The sequence below is a fragment of the Fringilla coelebs genome (assembly GCF_963513975.1).
Source record: "Fringilla coelebs genome assembly, chromosome: 9".
Classification (NCBI taxonomy): domain Eukaryota; kingdom Metazoa; phylum Chordata; class Aves; order Passeriformes; family Fringillidae; genus Fringilla; species Fringilla coelebs.
This window is the reverse complement of record NC_140067.1, coordinates 9,696,255-9,716,432: the sequence shown is the minus strand read 5'-3', so window position 1 is coordinate 9,716,432 and position 20,178 is coordinate 9,696,255. Positions and strand designations below refer to the sequence as shown.

Below are 20,178 nucleotides of genomic sequence, written 5' to 3'. Positions count from 1 at the left end.
CAAGTTTATTTAGACTCAAACTCTCCCAAGCTCTTGCTTTCCATATTTATATACACACGTATTTTAACGTATATAAAATGTCTGTCTATAGGACCTGGAAGGAAGTTCCCGTCTGCCGGCCCGTCTGGGAGGCACAGGCGCGGCTGTGGACCTTGGCTCCTGGGAGATGGAGTGAAAACCGACAGGATCCAGAAATCAGCCTCCTGGCTGAGAGGGAGTGAGCCTCGGTGGGCAGGCTGCTGCAGAGGTGCTGGTGCAGGGGATGGGGGGGTGCTGGGAAGGCACCCCCCGTTTGGTGAGGGAATCTCCTCATCCCCAAATTAACTCTGCAGGTGGCCAGTGAGAAGGGCCCCATGCTCTGCGCTCCCCCATGGGTCTGGGACGGGCCAGGTCAGGGCACAGTGGGCAGCCTGCAATGCCAAAGGCCCCAGCCCCAGCCCCAACTGCCCACTGCAATAATCAGTCCTTTAAAACAGATAACCAAAGGCCACAGGAGTGGCTGTGTGTGACGGGAGGGCGGCACTGCGGTGTCCTGGGGCTGGATTACACCACACACTGTGCAACGTGTGTCTGTCACACCACTGCCGCCGGCACAGGCGGCTCCTCTGCGAGCCCCACGTGGGGCTTGATCTCGCTCTGCCTTGGGCAGGGACCACAGCAGCCACTACTGGCCCTCACTGGGGACTTGGGTCAGCGTGAAGGCAGTAAGGCACCTCTGGAAAACAATGGTGTTCCCCAGACCTGTGGGGTTTTATTAGGAAAATTCTCATCTCTGGACCAGCGAAGTCCAAAGGGTGGCCAGGGGCATGGTGAAAAGCACTCTTCCCAGGCAGCCAGAGGAAGGACAGTAGGGTGCAGAAATCAGCAAGGAAGCCAGCAGGAGCATGGCTCAGTACAATCAACCTTGGAGACTGACGGCAGTAAAAGATTGTCAAGTCCTTGTGATCCCAACCCTGAGAGGTTCAGGAGAGTCCTATTGCTAGGGCTGCAGACACAGTGTCACCTGCATAGGTGACACTGTGTGTGCAGGGGAGCCAGACCTCTGTACCTGAGACCATATGACTGCTCAGGCTCTGCTCTCCTCTTCCTGCACAAAAGCCAAAAAAACTGTCCTAAAAGCAAGATCAGAGCTAGGTGCAAAGTTTTTGTGTCCATTTGAACACCATGGGGATGGGAAGCCCACCATCCCTGGGAATGGCTGCCTGTTTGTCTTCACCTCATGTGGCTCTCTTCCAGGGCTGCCAGGAAGATGGGAGCCATCTGCTTTGGTTTGACTGCAGAAGGGATCAGATGAGCTGCTGCTTCTTGAGAGACCCCAACAGCCACCTACAAAAGGAAACACAAACTGCTGAGGGAAGTGAGCCACAGCTCTGGATGTCTGCAACTGCCCAACAACTGCTCTACTCAAATCTGTGTCTTACAAATGGGCTTGGTTGCAAAAATCTTGGCAAGCGCCTGGCTGCAGAGCTGCTGCCAGTTGCACCCAGCTCTCAGGGGAGCCAGAGTGAGGGGTCAGAACTCCAGGCGCCCCTGCCATGGTGTGCCAGCAGGGCAGGACCCATAGGAAGATGTGTGGCCAGGTGGACATACATGCCAACCCTCCTGCCCTGGTGACAGGAAAAAGCCTTTTGGGAGCAGCTGGCAAGACACTACTCAGGGAAAACCACAAGCCAGTGGTCCTGCTGGCCATCAGGACATGAGGTAAACCTCTGCTTTACCCCATGCAGATCCAGCATGTGACAAGCCACTGCAAGAACCTTTTCACAGCAACCCTGGCATTACATCTGCCAAAGAAGTGTTTAGGACAAGTCTGTCCAGAAAGAGCATGCACCTACAGAGCTGGAGAACTTTCATCTCCTTCAGAGAAATGCTGCCTATATAGCACCACTTTGACACCAGTAACACTGTGATGGGCACGAGCTGTAATGCTCAGCTGCCTGGTGTGACAGAGCAGCTTATTTGTGTCTGAGAGGTGCCCCATTCCTCAAAGTTGGTGAGCTGCCTGTACCAGTAACACCTTCCAGAATGCCTCTGTGACCTGGGACCAAACAGTCACATCCAAAACTACCTGGAAACAGAACTTGATGTCCTCAGTCGCCTCCCCAATTTTCTCAATGACTCTAACATCACTTGGTTTGTGAAGTTGCCTGACCCAACCCACCACATGCTCACCTGATGATGACAGCAGCGTGGAGGCCAGGTTAGATGAGGAAGGGTTAACCTCCCAGTGCCTGTCTTGGGATTCCTGAAGGCCCTATTATCCTGAACTATTTTTCATAATTACTGCCACACACGTAGACTACATCAAGAGTGAATCTTCACTTTGATAATTTGTGCTGTGAAATCTCACTTTGGGATCTACTTTTATCTCACACCAAACACCTGCAGGTCGTAAAAGGCGAAAAGGAAAAGAAAATGCCTCAAATCCTAGCCAGGTTTTCAAGTGTCAGAGAACACTAAATTAATGCTAAATTCTAACCGACACAGTAAAGAGCCTCAGACCCTCTTCTTAAATTAGCTAAACAAAAGGACTGAGACTTCAACATATAATTAAGGCACAAGGAGGTAAAGCTGTAGCTGCTAAACAAGGCAATGCAGACTTTTCAGAAGATGTATCCTAAAAACAGAGGGGGAGAAAGCTTTGTGTTTCAGCAAAAGGACTGTGAGTCAAAGTCCCTGCAAACCTCTCAAGGCTTTGCCAGCCTTCTGGTAAAATGCAAAGCCAGGTAATTACACTCCACTCTGCTTCTGTTTCTACACACCCAAAATGGAGCCTCTCTCCCTTGCCGCACACAGAGACAAGAACTCTCTTTAATTAACCTCTGTAAAACCTCTGCGATCCCTGGATGAAAAAGGCTTCGTACCTTAGGAACATGTTTGCGCACATACACGAGACAAAACCTCCAGCACAAAGCTGGAGCTGAACTGCCGTGCATTTCTTCTCTGCAGCTTGTCACAGACCTTGAAGCTCGTCCTTACCCATAGTTTCCATTCCAATCTGGTCCTTTAGAAGGATTTTGTTTATGAAACTCAGGGAATGTCTGGATTATAATCTCTCTCCCGTCAAATTAACTAGGAAATGGTAACGCTCCTTGGGGTCACAGATGCCCATGAAGCACACATTTAACATTTATCACTTCAGTTAATGAAATACCATCCCCGCCAGTTGCTGTAAGCACCTCTGGATGTCAAACTGCCAGGGGCAGATAAATGTCCCGTTCAATCATACTACATTCTAATAAACAGCTTTTAGGTAGGAACTTGTGTCCAATTTATAAACATTAAAGAACAACTTGTGTTTCAATCCCATCCAGGTGCTTTACAATCCTGGCACAGGCCCTGACCACAAGGCTGCGCGTTTCACATTAACAGGAGCGACTCATCTCAGAGACACAGGTACAGTCATCCACAGATCATCCAAGTGTGGGGAGAGACCTCTTGTCTGGGATGAGGAACAGTGGACTGACAGGAAGAGCCATCAAAATAAGGCAGGGAGTACCCACTGTTTACACCTCATGCCTCCTTCATGCTCCACCAGCTCTCACATACTTGCTCTTGGGCAGAATTTCAAAGTATCAGACCAAACTCAGCCCTGATGGAAATGGGTGCCAAACTCTTTGACGGCATTACAGAGGAGAAGAAGCAAAGATTAAACACTTCTGTGCGGTGGGGCAGCATCATGAGAGACAGTGAGGAGGAGGAGGAGGCCGGTGAAGCTGCCGGGCCGCAAAGAGCAGCCGGCACAGCCGCTGTTCTCACTGTCTGCCTGCTGTGCTGATGAGATGCACAAACAGCATCCTGAGCAGTTTCTCCCAGGCTCAGGGACGGTGGTGCAGGACTGCAGGGACGTGATTTACACCGCAGGGAGGGCGGCTAAGTCATTCTTTGGAGTGGGCACAGTCTGTGTGGTCCCCGCTCTCCCTTCTGCTGGAAAAGTACAGTGCGCTGGCCGGGCGCAGGAGCCGATATAACCCGGCACCAACCCGCGCGCATCCCAATGAGGGGGGAGGGGCCCACGGACACTCCGCTCTGCAAATACTCCTTTATTAAGACATAAATATAAAGCTGAACAGGAAAGGAGCAATGACAGGGTAAACCATGCCAGTACTGATCTGTACGGATGATCTTACGATGCTTGAACATCTGGTTCTGCTGCTGGCTTCCATAAAATCATCTTTAAAAGCTACTCGGGTTATATCTCCATCAGCTGTTCGGTGCCCACAATGACTTCATTAACATGTTTGGCTGAAAAGAGAGAGGGAGAAAAAGAAGAGCAATTGAGTTTTGCAGCAGAGCTTCAGACCTTGCATTTTTCAAATCTGCAACTTTAAAACAAATGAGAAAAGCAGATTCTGGAGAACTCAAACAGAGATTTGCTGAACTCCAGCGTCTCTCCAACAGTATCCCACACACATGGTGAAAGCCTAAACAACTGACTAAACACCAGGAGATTTCTCTAATGAGAGTTTTCACATGTATGTGTCACTAATAAACAAGAGAGGCCCTACGGAAGTCACAGCTGCTACTGACAGGTGTACACCTAGGTCAAGGCAAGGAACCATCAACATGGAGATTAGACATAAAATTAAAGATCAGTAATCCACCCTGGCCCTAAAGAGCACTGTCTACCCCAAACTGCTTGGATGCTGGGGGGAAAAAGGGTCCTCAGCACCAGGGGGCCATCACCGAGGCAGTGTGAGATCCTCTCAGCAATCTCAACTCAGCCCGGGCAGCTTAAAAACAAGAGGTTTTTCGGTCTTTTCTTTTCTTTTTTTTTTTTTTTTTTAATTTAAACCTGACCCTCCTGTGGAACAAATTTGTTGGAGGGGCAATTTTTGCAAGGTCATTCCTTTGCCTGTTCCCAGGAGCTTTGCACAGCCCCAGTGGACACATTAATGTGCCAGTCCCTGCCCCAGCACTGTTAATGCACTGTACTGAAAGAGCCTTCCCTTTAAAATGCAAAAGCAGCTTGTCAGGGAAGGACTGCAAATAAAGGATCTAAAGCCAAAATAATAAAAACACGCAACTGAAAGCCCAGTGCCTAAAAAACCCAAGCATGTGGCCTCAGAGCATGACACAAAGCTGGTGTGCTCAAAGTGGGTGTCCTCAGTAAACTGTGGGGGAGGTGGTGAATCTAAACTGCTCTCCAGGAGCTGGACACCTATTCAGGTGGAGCTCAGGTGGTGTGTCCCATGCCCCTAGGCTCTTCATCTTACCTCCTGCAATTAGGAATAACAATTGTCTCTGGAGCCTGGGATAAAGTGTCAAGGCCTGTGAGGGGCTGGGATACGCCAATGAAGGCTCTGGTGTCTCCCACACCTTACACAGCAGTGGGGGTAGATAGCCAAGGATGATGGAAATGATGAGTTGTGTTTTATTTACCTACCTAAAACCCCTCCCCTCAGGGGAGTGGATCTTGCAAGATTGCTGCAAAACAACAAATATGCCACCTTTGGCTAAAGGAAGAAATTCCTGGCAATCCCCTAAGTGGCTGGGCCAACATAGTGCTTCTCTTGGTTTAAAATTCAAGATGCAACCTTTGTACTGTGCAAATCATTGCTCCAGTAAAGGTTTGATCCAATTGTGCTCTATAAACTTCTTCACTGTGGCAAGATAATTTCTCACTACCCCTCAACCCCACAATCATATGGATCATATGCAATCTCAGCGTGAGGGACAGAATGAGGGAGCCACACCACTTGCTTTCAGAGACCCTTTGTGAAGGCTAAAATAAGGAGACTGAGGGGCTGCTTCTCACCTGCAGCATCAGGTTGAGACATTTAGCTCTTTGCTCAGAGTATTTATTGTAAACTGGTAATTAGTCCTGGAGCCTCACATTAACATCCTGGAGCTCAGTCTCCAGCACTTTGGGCAGGATGAGCAGAGGTGGATGCAATGCTCAGGAAAATGAGGGGCTGACTGTACAAGTGCCAGGTGCAAGCATGATGTAGGTAGCACCACACAACTTCTCCAGGACAGCTCTTGCCAATAGCCCCAAGTCCAGCCTTCAGCGCCTCTCTCCTCCCGTCCTGGACCCCACACAGCCTTGCCAAGGTACCTCAAATCCAACCTGCAGCATTTCTTGCTATAACATTCCTCACCCCCAACAACTTTCCCAATATATCTCAACAGGCCCTGTAGCAACTCCTGTGACTCCATTCCTGAACCTCCTCCAAGCAGACTATCTATCATGTTGATTTCTATGATGTGAATAAGACCCTGGCTACCATCCAGTGAGAGTAATTACATTATGCCTCTGCAGATTATACATGCCTTCATCTGGGCTTATAGAGAGCCATGTCAATTTATGGTTCTATATATAGGTTATCTGTAGCAATACTTTTTAATAAGGAACTTCTTGCTTCATTTCAGACAGCATCCTCCGTGGGATGAGAGCTGGGATGGTCCTGTCACATACCTTGCTGCAGAGGTGGTACAGACTACTTGTATTTTGCACTGACATGCTTGCAGCAGCCTTATGTTGTCTTGTATTTTATACCTGATGAGTTCCAAATGTTTTTTGAGAATGGGTGAGTAAGAGCATTCCTGTTTTACAGATGGGGAAACTGAGGCAGCAGTGAGTTTAGGGAGCTTAAGCAGCCAAAGCCGCATGGGAAATTGGAGCCTACATTCCCTCATTTCTCACCCCTCTGCTTGTTTCATCTCTTCCTTAATCCCCGTGGCCCAGATTCCCCAAGTGGGCACACAAAGTGGTCACTGCTACCTCAGACTCATATGAAATCACCCAACTGATTTCTTCTTGTAAAGGCTTAAAGAAAACACATGAATCTGCCTGTCCGCGAGAAAGTTTTTAAGCGATAAGGGGAATGGTTTTGCTAGAAACAAAGCCGCATTCCGCACCCCAAGGGGATGTGGTAGGGAGATAAGGATTCACCCTGCTTCCCTCTTCCATTCCCAAAGCCCTTCTTGAGGAGCGAAGGGAATTCAGACTCCAGTGTGTGTGCCAGAGAGCTGAGCTGTGGATAGTGTTTCATTATCAGAGGTGGCTGCCAGTTGCCAGTGGCTCTGGCTGGTACCAGCAAGCTCAGTTCCCGCAGAAACTCTGCCTGAAACTCTGGGGGAGGAGGGAGATGCACCTCACATGCTTTGCTGTTCAGTCCCCTTTCTCCTTCCCCAGCTCCCCATTACGGATTTCTTACCAGGCTGCCTTTTATCTGACACTGGCAGGGTTACAGATGCATTCAGCCCACAGAGAAAGAAGACAGATTAGAGAAAGGACTTTGAGAAAGCCTTAAGAGTTGGACTCTTCAACCTTAAATCATGTTCAACTAGATCTTCTCAGATTGGGAGCATCTGGTGCTAAGCAAATCCAGAGCTGATCAACACATTCAACCTCCTGATTAGCACTTTGCTTCAACTTGCTGACGCAGCCCAGCCTGAAGTCTGCCTGGGTGCTTGAACCGAGTGTCCACGGAGACTTTACTGAGTGTAAATCAAAAACCTGTCACTCGTTATATACGCGTTCCTGCTTGGGAAGACATTTGTTTACACATACTGTACACTAGCCCCTTAAAAACATACGCACAAGGCGAGCTAGAGAGCAGAGCAGCTTTTGGTGCTTGGCTAAAAACAAATTGTAATGCAAATAAACAGAGGGGCGGAAATGACTGCACAGCCCAGCACAAACCCCACCAGCAGGCTGGGGGCCGGGGACCCAGCGCTCCCCAGCCTTCCTGGCAGGTTCCTGCCAAGCCACTCACAGAAAGGGGATGCTGGAGCATTCCTTTAAAAGCCATGTGAAAGCATCTCCTTGTTGTTTGCTCAATTAGCCCCAGACAGATTGCTGCTGCTGCTGCTGGTGGCAACGCTGGGTTGTAAAGGAGGAGGGGAAGGAGGGGAAAGGGAGGAAAAAAAAAAAGAGAGGAAAAAAAAGGGTTAGGGCCTAGGCCCAGGACCACCACGAAGTTTCAGCCCTCAGGGGCTCCAGAAAACGTTCAGTTTACTCACTCAATTACATACACTGTTTTATAAACCCTTTAAAATAAAATAGAAAACAGTCCCTGGCACAGAATTACTGCTCTATTATACAGCAGTGATGAAAGCCACTGCTGTGTATTTGCTCTCTTTAAAGCAAGAGATAGTTTAACTTAAAAAACTAGGTGGGGGGGAGGGGTGGCTGCAGAAACGCATGCACGAAAACACGCTGTGGGTGGTTCCCACCACATTCACCCAGGACAGAAAGGATCAGAGAGTGGGAGAGAAGAGCAACTTGTCTCTGCAGTGATGGTTGGCTCTGGAAAAGCAGCCAGGTTGGGGGGGGGAGAGGAACTAAAGGGGCTTAAGGGGATGGGAAGCAGCTGAAGCTTGACTTTGGGAGGCTGGAGGGTGTTTTAAATTACATGTACAGATAAAGAAGGGAAGCAGGTGATGGGGGCTGATTTGTTTGTGTTTACAGAGCAGTGGGACTTTCCAGTCAAGGCCTGTTCTCTTCTCAGCCAAGCTTTACTCACATGATCACTGGAGACCAGGGTGACCACAGTGCGGCCCCAAAGGCCAGGCGTGTCTCACAATTTCTCCCAAATGCCAGGTCAGCCCCAGTGTGCAGGCATCACTTGAGCCCATGGGTCCCCAGCAATGATGATCCCCATAAGCTGAGTGTTCCAGCTGCTCCCAGGATTCCTTTATGCAGGGAATGAGGGATGTGCAGCTCACCGCAGGGGGGCTGGTGGCAGCCTCAGGCAGATCAGTTCTGGCCCACAGCTGGGCCTCCAGTCCACAGAACAGACAGGCAGCAGGGATCCTACTTCTGCCTTACATCCAACAACCACCAGTTCTCAGTGGTGGCCCCATGGTTCAGCTGAGGATTTTTTCATAGTTCAACTAAAATTAATCCCTTTGCTCTCAAACCCTTCTGGGGACTAGATGTATCTTGAGAGGGTGAAGGTAAGAGTGATTCAGTGCCCAGTGAGAGATGGCTTTACCATGGCTTGGAGCTGATAGATTTGAGGGAGTGAAGGAAGCAGACAGAGATGTCCAGGGAAGTGATCACACAGGGTCTTAGAAGAAAAGTTAGTAAAGGGAAAAGGAGACCCAGAGCTCGGGATGCACCTAAGATAGCAAGCTCCTTGGGGAGGGGGATATGCTTCAAGTCCTCATACTGGGATAGAGTCCTAGCAAAGTGTGTGAGAAAGGACTGGATTACATCCATCAGTGCTCCCATAGGCTATCACTCCCTCACAGCAAATGCAAGGAAGGATCTCAAAATAGCAGTCTGACTGTCTACATCTTCACTTCCTGATATGATGGCAGAGGTGCCATATTTGCCTGGAGCACTGGACACAAGCCCTTGTCCTTTCTCAGCATCCTAGCTCTTCCTAGCTCTTTCATGTGCCTGAGCTCTACCAGAGCAGAAGTAGTTATTTTCTCTGCGTGGAGCATGTAAAAATATTTCCACAAGGTTATGAACTGCTGCCTTCTGGGTAGACTTCAATATCAGCATGCTGTGAATGTGGCAGCACATTTAACCCGCTCACTCAGGAAGCCTGAACTTCCCTGGCTGGGAATGACAGTATGCACAAGTGTGGCAGTCCCCAGCAGCAGAAGGGAGGCCAAAGCATCGCCGGATGGATATTCTAAGGAAGTTTTGCGCCACTGCTAAGGCCAGAACTCATAAACCATTTTTATACAACTTGGAAAGGAGGCTTATTAGGATTAGTTAGCAGTATAGTCACTGCATAGTCACTGCAACAAAAATGTCAACTATTTAAGAGATGCCTGTTTTAACTGCCAACAATATCTTTGTCACGGGCATTCAGTAGTTAAACTACTTTAGAGAGAAATCTTACCAATCTCTCAGTTTTGCTATAAATTCACACCATTCCTACATCACCTCCAGCTCATTTTGCACCCCTGTGCACAATACACATGTGTGCACTGTTTAGTCTGTGTCTGTTCTTCATGAGCTTTCCTAACTCCCATCTGCACAGCAGCATGCCTTCTGATCCCAACCCTGTGTCGTGATAAGTGTTTTCAGTTCCTGAAGACTGCACCAGGAGGTACACAGCATCTTGCAAGAGCAGATGCTCACCCTTACTGATGCAGTGAGAGCATCAGAAAGTGTCTCGGGTCCTTTCTGTCCCCATCCTGTTAAATCTTGGCTCATGTGAAGCCTCCTCACAAGCAGGGAACCATTCACATGTGGAGGTTTCAAAAAATGTACCTGCCTTCAGAGGATGACACTAGAGAAGAATGTGCTCTTTGGCCCTCATTAAAATAAAACAATCTCATTCTGTTTCATTGAGAAGTCCTGGGACTCCAAGCTTGGAACAGGACTTGGAAAATGATTGGAAACGGGAGCCAGTCCTTACTGGATATGTGCCTTTTTCTCTTCTTGTGAGAAACCACACAGTTTTGGCTATGTGATAAGCCTTTGAAAAAAATCTGAAGTTTGCACATGTTCTCAGGAGGACAGCTAAAAGCTCCAGAGACTGCAGTGAGCACTCTTGACCATAGAAGTACAGGAAGAAGGCAGGGCTTCCTCCAAGCTGTATGGACCAGTGGAGCACTTGGCACAGAGCCACCCCCCTCCTGTGCCCAGTACAGTCTGCCTGGGCATGAGAGAAAGGGATGCAATCCAACTGAAAACAGTCAGGGAATGAATACTAGATGAAAAAAGGAGCATGGGACTGGAAATAGCAGCTATGGTCAGACAAGAGGAGGTGTCAGGTGGGTGTCCGGGAATAAGCAAGTAAGAGAGAAAAACATGGGAGAAACACTAGGAGAAAAACTAAAGAGAAGGCTAGGACTGGGATGAGCCTGGTGCTGAGACAGAGCCATAGTGGAGAGCTGTGAAGCAGGAATGAGGATCAGGTAGGACACAGATCTAGTTGGAGCCCCATGTCTGACGCTGGAAATAAATGTGCAAATAAAACATCCCTGCCTCAATGACAACAGAGATGAAAGCAAGGGATAAGGTAGTGAATTTCATACCAATTTTACTAGTTTTATACTTTGCATGAATGTTTACTGTCTCTGCTCCTGGTCTTGCTTTGAAGAAAGGTTAGGCCACGTTACCTTGAACAAGGGTTAGGCTGCTTTACCATACATGCTTGTTCCTGGCTAACTCATAGCAGATGTACAACGCTCTCCCTGCTGAATCTGGCCGAGAGACTCCTTTGGGAGCTGTACTTAGTGACTCCAGGCTCATCTGACTCCTCAACTGGCCCATCACCAGCACTCCCTCTCTCTAGTCCTACTTCACTGAGCACATGCTGCTTTTGAGCTCCTCTTTAAAACTAGGTTTATCAAAAAGGCTTCAGTGTACTCTTAATAACTGTCTTCAAAACAGTGATTGAATGCTCTGTGCAATGATGTTCTTTCAGAATGCTGTCTGCCATTTCCTTTTCCTCGAAGAATTACTGCCTTTTTCTTAGGTACCAACATGTTTTTCAAACTGCTACCTGGTGAGGTAGCTTTCACAAAGCCCATCTGTTAATTCTCTGCTAGCAAATTCCTTTAAGTATCAAAGAGGAAGGAAAGTGGATGCTTCCAAGGCATGGTAATAAAAGCAGTAGGAGAATAGCAGGGCTCTCAGGAGGCACAGCTTGCAAATCCAGAAGTTAAATAAAACTCCATACCTTGACTTCAACAGAGACATTTAAAAATACTATCTCTGGCCAGGGCTGTGACAGGGTGCAAGTCAAAGCAGGACTGGGACGACGCTGCTGACAGTTGCCTGCACTCCTGTGTCTCCAATTTTCTTTTTAGTTTGAAAGTACCAGGTTGCCTCTGATCTACCCCTGTAACCAGTGGTGGAATGTTCCCTCTATTTAGGTGTCAAGAGATTTGCCAAGCCCATTATTAAGTGATGAGGTCTCCCACCATGTCCCCAGGGAGATTATCCCACAGCCTACCAGACCACATCGTTAGGAAAATGCTCCAGATAGCCAACCTAAATTGTGTTTAATTCAATCCCATTACTCCCAGCTGTACCATTTGGATCACCCTAAACATACCCATCTTATTCTGCAGAAGGAGAAGAATGAGAGCTGGTTTAAGTTACGTTTGCCTATCATTTGTGGTAGCTGTTCTCCTGCCATCCTCCTTGCATGGGACTGGAATTCATTTTATGAAAGGAGGTCAGTGCACCACTGGCTCAAAGAGCTCTTGTACCCCAAGCTGCCTGGGCAGTGTGGCCAGGTCTCATATGGTAGAGCAGGGAGCATACAGCCAGTTCTGCAGCAAAGTCAACTGCGGAATCTGCTTGGGGCTGTGTAGGATGATTCAGGGATATTTCTACCTTTGATGAATCCTGGCTGATGTTCTGGAATAAAGGACTGCTATATTTTTATTTTTTTACTGTTTCTGGGAAGGTGTATGGAGTTTTGCTGAGGAGGTTTCTACTCCCAGAAACTGGAATGTGTAACTCCCAGACTAGGGTCAGCAGCCAGCAGCTACTGCTTATGTCTGCTGAAGGGTGATCAGCTTGCAAGAAAAGGTGGCTCCTACCCAAGAGAACTAGATTTTTTCTTTACCCGGCCATGGAAGCTCAAGTTTGAAGAAGGAAAAGTTACCAAACAGAAAAACACAGCCAAACTCTTGATGAAGGGTGCAATATGGAAACAGACTTACAGGGCCACACCAAAGCTTGGCACAAGATACAGGAAGTCTTGGGCAGGGGAAAGGAAGTCATGACATGCTTTCACAGCAAAAAAGAGAAGATCCAGTCTACTACGGGATCAGTCAAGGTCAGAAGAGACATGCTGGGCTGGAAAGACTCCATGGTGCAGGAAGTAAGTCATGAACTTCACAGACAGATCCCAGACCACCAAGGCAAACCTGACCCCCAGCCCAAAGAAATTCTAGAATGGTTAGGAAACTGAGGCAGGAAAATGAACTGAGGCTTTACTATTTTTTCTCGCTCAGCATAATGGTGTATTTATAATCTACCTGAATAAGTCTCTGGTAATGTCAATCATACATTTCTAAACAGCCTCTAATTAACCCAACAAGTGGGTTTAAACTTTGGGGAGGGGAGCAGTAGACTCTCAAGAATAGACAAATGATCCGTGGGTAAAGCTTTGTTACTCTTCCTGCAAATAGATCTACAGACCTTAAAAAATATTCACACAAGGATGACAAGGAAAATCAAGAAGAAAGACTAGTTTTCATACTACCATAAACCAGACTAGGATCTCCACCCTGGAAGATACTTCTGAAGTGGTTGTGATCAAGGTCAAAGGGGGATATTTCTGTCTGGTATCATCTACCAAAGAAATCAAATATATTCCTGTTTCCTAAAATATTAGCTAAATTTACACCCCGTGTCCTCACAGTTCACACTGCAGGTTAACAACCAAACATACCCCAATTCACCTCTCCAGGTGATTCATGCAGATGTGTAGTTGCAGCACTTAGGGACATGGTTTAATGGTAGACTTGGCAGCGTTAGGTTTATGGTTAGACTTGATGATATGAAAAGGACTTTTCCAACCTAAATGATTCTATGACAGGGAGCAATGAACCCCACAAAGGACACCAATTCAGACTGGTGTGATGGACAAAGCTACGAGTAGACACAGCCACACAGAGACCAAGACCACAGTGAACTCACTGTGTTACCTACAGTATCAGAGACTTGCAACTGCAAGATCAATACTTTGTTTTCATGAGTCCTTTGTACTTTTAGTTTCAATTTAAGGAAAATTTGTCATATGTGAAGCTGACAACAGGTTATGCTATACTACATTAAGTTCAAACCCTGCTCTGTATCAAGATACTTAGAACTGGGAATCCACCCACAAAGACAAAGCAAGCAAATAAATCCTGATCTGACTAAATAACTTCACATGAAGCCTGCAAAGGAACTCACTTTTGTCCTCGGTCTACACACTGGAGCAAGGATCTGCCAAACCCCAACCATAAATATTCATTAAAAAGCCTCTGCTTGGGATGCAGTCACTGAAACAGCCATTTCCTGCCCATTATCTCTTAGGGCAGGAAATCAACAGTTCCACTCATGCGGTTACCACCGAGCCCTCACCACCACGAGCACTCCCACTGGACAGCTGAACTTTGTATAAATGAGGGCCACGTAGCTGTATCCTTTCTGAAGCCCCAAAATAGTACTTCATGGCAGTAAAGCAGATCTGAATGTAGCTGCCCTTGTATTTCATACTGAGCACAGCAGGTCCTAATATGATGTTGCACCTCGAGCTTTCCCTTGGAGCAAAGTGAACACACTGGCACTGTGGGTTGGGAGCATCTACAGAGAAGGATGTTTGTGTGCTCAATAGATTTGCTTGCTTTGCCCCGTCACTGACAAAGATTACTAGTCAAAATAATGGCTCCTTCTGCTGAGGACAACCTCAGGCTGATCTAATTGTGGTCTCTGGGAAAAGACTGTCTCAGCACCCAATCTTGTTCTTTATAAGAACAACAGAGCTTTGCTGCCAACTTCAGAGGAGCAAACCACTGAACTTCTGCCAAGAAGCTGTACTTTCCATGAAAAAGTCCTGATATTATAGGACACCCCACTGTAGAACTGCCACAGTTTACTATCACTTCATGAAGAAGCAGGAGTAAAATCTCAAGGAAAAAGTTCTGAAAATGATGACAAACGCACAGTAAATACAGCTTTTGTACTTACCTTTGGTTTCCAGCCTCTGATCACTTCCAATCAAACAGTCCTTGATGTCTGCACCCTTCTCTATAACAGCATTATGACAAATAACACTGCCCTGAAGACAGCACCTACAAGACAAACACAAGCAAAACAAGAAAATAATTTAAATGACAGATACAAAACAAAGGCATCCACTGGAATATCTAATGACTCTGTGACATGATCCTGTGAGTAGGTTCAGTTCAGCTCCTTTCTCAAAAACTTCATTCCTCTCTTGATCCTCACACCCAGTTGCTGGAAAAACTTAAATGCCAGGTGTCAGATTGGCTTTGCAAAAAAGAGTTTGCAGTTTTACCTCCTGCTAGAACAGCTTTCCTCTACATTTCCTCAACAGAATAAATACTTAACTGAATAAATAAAGACTTGAGACCTGGATCAAGTCTTGTATTTTCCACAGACAGTCTGGGAAACTGCAGGGGTGGCTTCTCTGCTCAACTCCCCAGCTAAAAACAGGAGCAGCAGCACAGTCTTTCTCTGCAAATTTTGCTGAGCAGTTTTATGCATTCCAACTTGCCAGGCACGAAGAAAAGGTGGAGAAAAGGGGCAGATCAATAGCTCAGCTGGTTAGCTTTGTTCATGTTACATTCAAGCACCCAAACATGATTATTCTGCAGTACTAAAGCAATGAAACCCACACTACATCTACACTACCTGCCTTGGGTATCTTCACGTTCATGTTGCCTTTGACATCACTAAGTCTGAAATGCTACACAGGAGAGAACTTAGCAAAAAGCCCCCTTATTCCAAAATGTATTTGAATCTGCAATAATCAGCTTTCAAATGTGCCAGTCCCGTCCAGAGAGGAAAGGAGTTCAGAGTCCAACTGCTGGGTTTGTAACTTCTCTGCTGAGAGTTTCTGAGTTACTGCATTTCTCTGAGCCCCTTCTTCCAGTAAGTTGGAACTTGTCAATCCTAACTAGTATCTGTGATGTGTCCTGAAATGCTATTCCCTCAGCATGATGTGTCATGTTAAACAGCATTAAATATAACTTCTTTCAAAATTACAGAGAAGAAAATAGCTGTGAATCAAATTATTTCTTTCCTTATTTTCACATGTGCAAAGGTAGATAGGAGTCACTGAAGGACAGAAAATACAGCTAAGATGTATCTAAAAATACTAACACTCATCAAAACCAGCTGATTGGGAAGAGGGTATAAGTGAGATCTATAACCCTGGAGAGATGCAGGTATCTGCTCCCCTAGATAACCAAGTATTAATCCTACTGTGAACCACAGCATCTCATATCTGCTTTTCCCAGTATTTCTGTCAACATTAATTACAATAACTGTGAATATTACCAGTCCAAAAACTGATCTCTGTCAAAACCAGAAGTTTTTGGCTTCAATGACCTTCTGCACAGTGAGCTGCACAGTTTAATGACCTGCAGCCATTCCCCACCTTGGTTAGGGTCACCACAACTACTCTCTGCACCAGTGAAGCATGGCTGCAGTGCACCATCGAGCTGGCTTGTGGACAGCACTGTCAGCCTGGAATCTGAATTAACAGAGCAGTTTTGGTGTCAGGTCAAAGCCCTGAGCCTCAATTCTGTATTCAATAGAGCAGTAGTCAGCTGAGGTCCTCAGAAGTGTGAAACATTGATCATCACTCCAGACCGCTGATCCCAAAATTAATTAATAGTATTTTCCTGCTCACACAACACCATTATCTAGAACAAAGAATTTATCATTAAACATATTACAATTCTGTTGCTTGTGTGAGTCAGAGCAGAAACCATCTACCCCACAAAACCACCATTAATTCTGCAGGAGTAAAAGCAATAAAACTGGACCTCAGTTGCAGTGGTTCACAGTTACAACCCCCCATGAACAGGCTGTCCCCTCTGAACAATTATTCTTTTAACTCACTTAAACTCCCCCTCTGCTGACCTATAAGGAGGCAATATGAGCAATTATTCTACAAGCAACCAGCTCAGGTTGCTTTGGCATGGTTTTTACTAACATGTTAATAAGATAAAAAGCGGCAAAGATACACAGCAGACCCCTGCCTGTCTTTGCTCTCACACTGTCAAGATCTGCTTCCTTTCTAATAGCCTCGTGTGCCCGCACAGCGGCTCAGGCCATCTCCTGTGCAACAAGCAGCTGCTGAGAGCAAGAGCAACTTGGCATTTATGCTGGGCTAGGGAAGGGATCACTGGAAGCAGGACTGCCCACTGCTGCCATCCTGATTTAGCTTAGGACTCGCAAAGGGAATGGGAGAAGTTGCTCATTTCCCACTGAAATGGCTCCTATCCAAAACGTGCACTCCAGCATACCTCCTCCTCCGCTGCTTTGAGCCAGTCAGATGAAAGCCTTCCCCTGCAAACTTTCAGGTTCCCACCATCTATCACTGCTCCTGAGCATGAGAGCAGCTGTGAGTGCACTACACCTCTCAGCATTATCCTCATGCAGAAGGATATTCCCCAAAAGAGAGGGGATTTAAGCTGTTGGTCTGAAGTTCAGGCTGGAGAATACTGCATGTGTGTTCAGAGCCTGCTTGAGCATTGGCTTTCAACTCCCCGAGAAAGAATAGTATTGTAACCAAGAAACTGCTGATGACATTAACATCAAAGATAATGGGGGTTCCTGCCAAACCATTTTTTGGGAGGGACAGGCCAGGGAACCAAGATGAACTTGTCTGTGCCAGGTGCTTGCAAATCAACCCTTCCCTGGTGCCAGGGTAAAACAAAACCCAAGAACTCCACCACCCCAGGAGTTTCTTAAAACTTATAAACCCAACCAACTGCAGAAGTTTTAAAGCCATACTCAATGCTCAGATTACCCCAATCACACAAACCAGCAGCAAATCCGGCTTTTATTGCTCAAGTGGAACAAAACTTCAAGAGATAAAAACACAATTTGTGGGTGTTCCCTTCACCCGCTGACAGATGTAACACAGCCATTTTGAAACCACTTGTAAATGCCTTTTTTCTTAAAAGAAAAAAAAAAGTTATAAAGCCTGCCAAGAGAAGTATTTTGTGTGTTTATTTAATTTTTACTATTTTTTTCAAGTTGAAGAGTAAGGAATAAACTTTTATTCTCTTACAGGGTAAATATCAGAACTCAGGGCACTGCTGTAGTCCCCTTGGCTAAACTGCCACCACAGTTCCTGCCTTCCATAACAATTAGGTGCTATTAGCCCTCAAAGGTGCTCTGACAGCATCCAGCTTCATCAGCTCTGGTGTGTGTGCGCATATGCACACATTGATGTACTACTTTATAATGCAAACCATATTTATTTTTTCCCCTGAAAATGTAGTATATTTTTAAACTTTTCAGCACGGTGAAAACGGATATCTCCTGACCTTAAAATCCAAAGAGCATGTTCAAACCCACAAGAGGAACTAATTTGGGGCATTTGATTTACGGCTGAAATTTCAATTTGAATTTGTTTTAAGTGTAATCACAAACTGAAAGTCTGGCAGCTGGGTGTTTTTCAGAAAATAAATAAAAATATTCAGTGTACATCTGCATTCTAGAGAGAGCATTTTACAAGCCTAGTCCTGTAGTGGGAACAGATGTAGCTAAAGCATTAATTTGTTCTACAGGTACAACGTGTAAATGGGAGCATATGAGAGAGTGTGTGCCTACGTCTGTGTCTGTGTGTCTGCTACGTGCCTGCATCTGAGAGACAGAGCCCGACTTTGGGGTGGGTTTTTTTGAAAGTGAGAGAACAAGAGCAAAAGGAGTAGTGGCCAAGGAGGCATGGGGGGATTACAAGGATTTAGGTCTTTAAACTGCAGACCACCTAACAAGATCACTCTGAAATGCCACTAATTTCAGTTAAGGCCACAGACCTCCCTTCCTCTGCCCTCCCTCTCTCCCCCATTGTAAACAACTAATCCCAGCAGAAAACAACAGAGAGCAAAATGTACACACATTCTGCAACATTCCAGGTCCTTCTTTATCTTTTATTTATTTTTCTAAAAGGTCAGCGTATGTATGGAGGGAGGGGGGAGGGGAAGAAAGCCAAAAAAACCTCAAGTCCATCTCTTGTGTGGGCTTGAAGGAAGCTGGGAGAAAGCAAAGTCCAAGAGCACACAATATGGAGCTTTTATAGCACAGCAATTCCTGGACTCGGCTTACTTTCCCCTCCCTCTATTTGTGGCAAAGTCACATAGCTTTAAACCAAAGGACAGGGTGGTCGATTACATCTGAAAGAAATGTAAAGAATTGGGAAAGAATTCCATCTCCTGTCGAAATTATAAATAAGGAAGTATTAATCCCAGAGACAGGCTGATTTATGCAGCCCTGGAACTGCTGACTTTCAGCCCGAGTATCGGTCTATAAATCAAACTCTTAAATCAAGTGTGTCAATCGCTGCAGCACTGTGATACTCAGGCAAAGCAAGGCACCTACCACTGAAAGCAGGAAGATTGCCAGGGGACTGAGGTGCCGTACCCTTCTTAATTTTCTGAAGTGTAAATCTGAGATCAAACATCCTTCGGGGGAACGGGAAATCAAAATACGCAGTGCTCAGCACACCGGGAGCAGGCAGCAGGAGTCCAAGACACAACCCCCTAATTACAGGCTACCCACTGATTATTTAGGACTCTGTGATTAAAGTGATGAACGCTTCTGGGAGAAAGGGGCTTAAGTAACTGAGGTCAAGACCTCAACTGCAGCTCTCGCCCTGGTTGTGCAAGCTTAGGAAGGTATGAATGTCACAGGTTTGCCTTACAGCAAATCTCCTGAAATGCCAATGGAAGTTATCCAGGCCTGGTACTTTAATCCAATTGTGCCAAAACCCCGACATAATCTCTGTTGGGCAGCAAAGCAAATGAGGTGTCTATAATGCAATGCTTAAAACTGTAGACTCACAAGAAAGCAAGCCTGGAGCACAAAGCCTAGGACAGCCTGTTGGTACCGCTCTGCCGTGCCAAGCAGTCGGGTCTCGTGCGCCTCCAGATGAGCTACGAAACGGAGAGACTGACACGGGAGTTAAAAGCAAAGGGTGACGTGCCTCAGCAGCTACTTTGCTGACTGAGGGGTAACAGATGTGAATTCCCCTGGGAGCAACATCCTCTTCTGCCCTGACCAAGGAGATAACAGCCACCACAGGCACCTCAACAACTCTAAGACGTGGCAAGGAGTCAGGGAGAGTTCTAAAACCTACCAGCAACCCCTGAGGGAATCCCCTGCTAGCTAGTGAGCTGGTGGCTGGGACTCAGGATCACAGGGGTGAGGCACAAAGACCATGGAAAGAGAGGGGAGAGGCAAAAACATTATTAGGCAACTTGGGAACCTGAAACATTGCCTTTGCCAACATGCTTTACACACCAATGCATTGTTACACCAACACACTTTTACACACAAACACAAGAACTCTGGGCACTATGAATCTCACGTTATACATTCAAGTAAATACCAAAGCCTACAATAGGTGCCAGCAGTACATGCTATAATTTATAGATATATTTCAAAGCAAGCATTCGTAAGTGAATTTGGCCTTTGATCTCCTGTTTTTCCCCTTGGGGGTAACAAAATCATTCTACCCCTCTAAATTCTTCGCCCATCTCTGAGGGTGTTTTCACTAA

At 46.4% G+C, this 20,178-nt stretch overlaps 1 protein-coding gene across 1 annotated transcript in view; it reads right to left on the bottom strand.

Annotated features, from left to right (window-relative positions):
• Window positions 1–4,028: 4,028 nt before the first annotated feature.
• EIF2B3 (eukaryotic translation initiation factor 2B subunit gamma) overlaps window positions 4,029–20,178 on the bottom strand; it is a 98,570-nt gene continuing 82,420 nt past the window's right edge. Inside the window, exons 10-11 of the mRNA XM_084211361.1 lie at window positions 14,609–14,712; window positions 4,029–4,245 (exon numbers count right to left, since the gene is read on the bottom strand). Of these exons, the coding sequence (XP_084067487.1) occupies window positions 4,193–4,245; window positions 14,609–14,712 (157 nt within the window). The 3' untranslated portion in view covers window positions 4,029–4,192. The remainder of the gene's footprint in view (window positions 4,246–14,608; window positions 14,713–20,178) is intronic.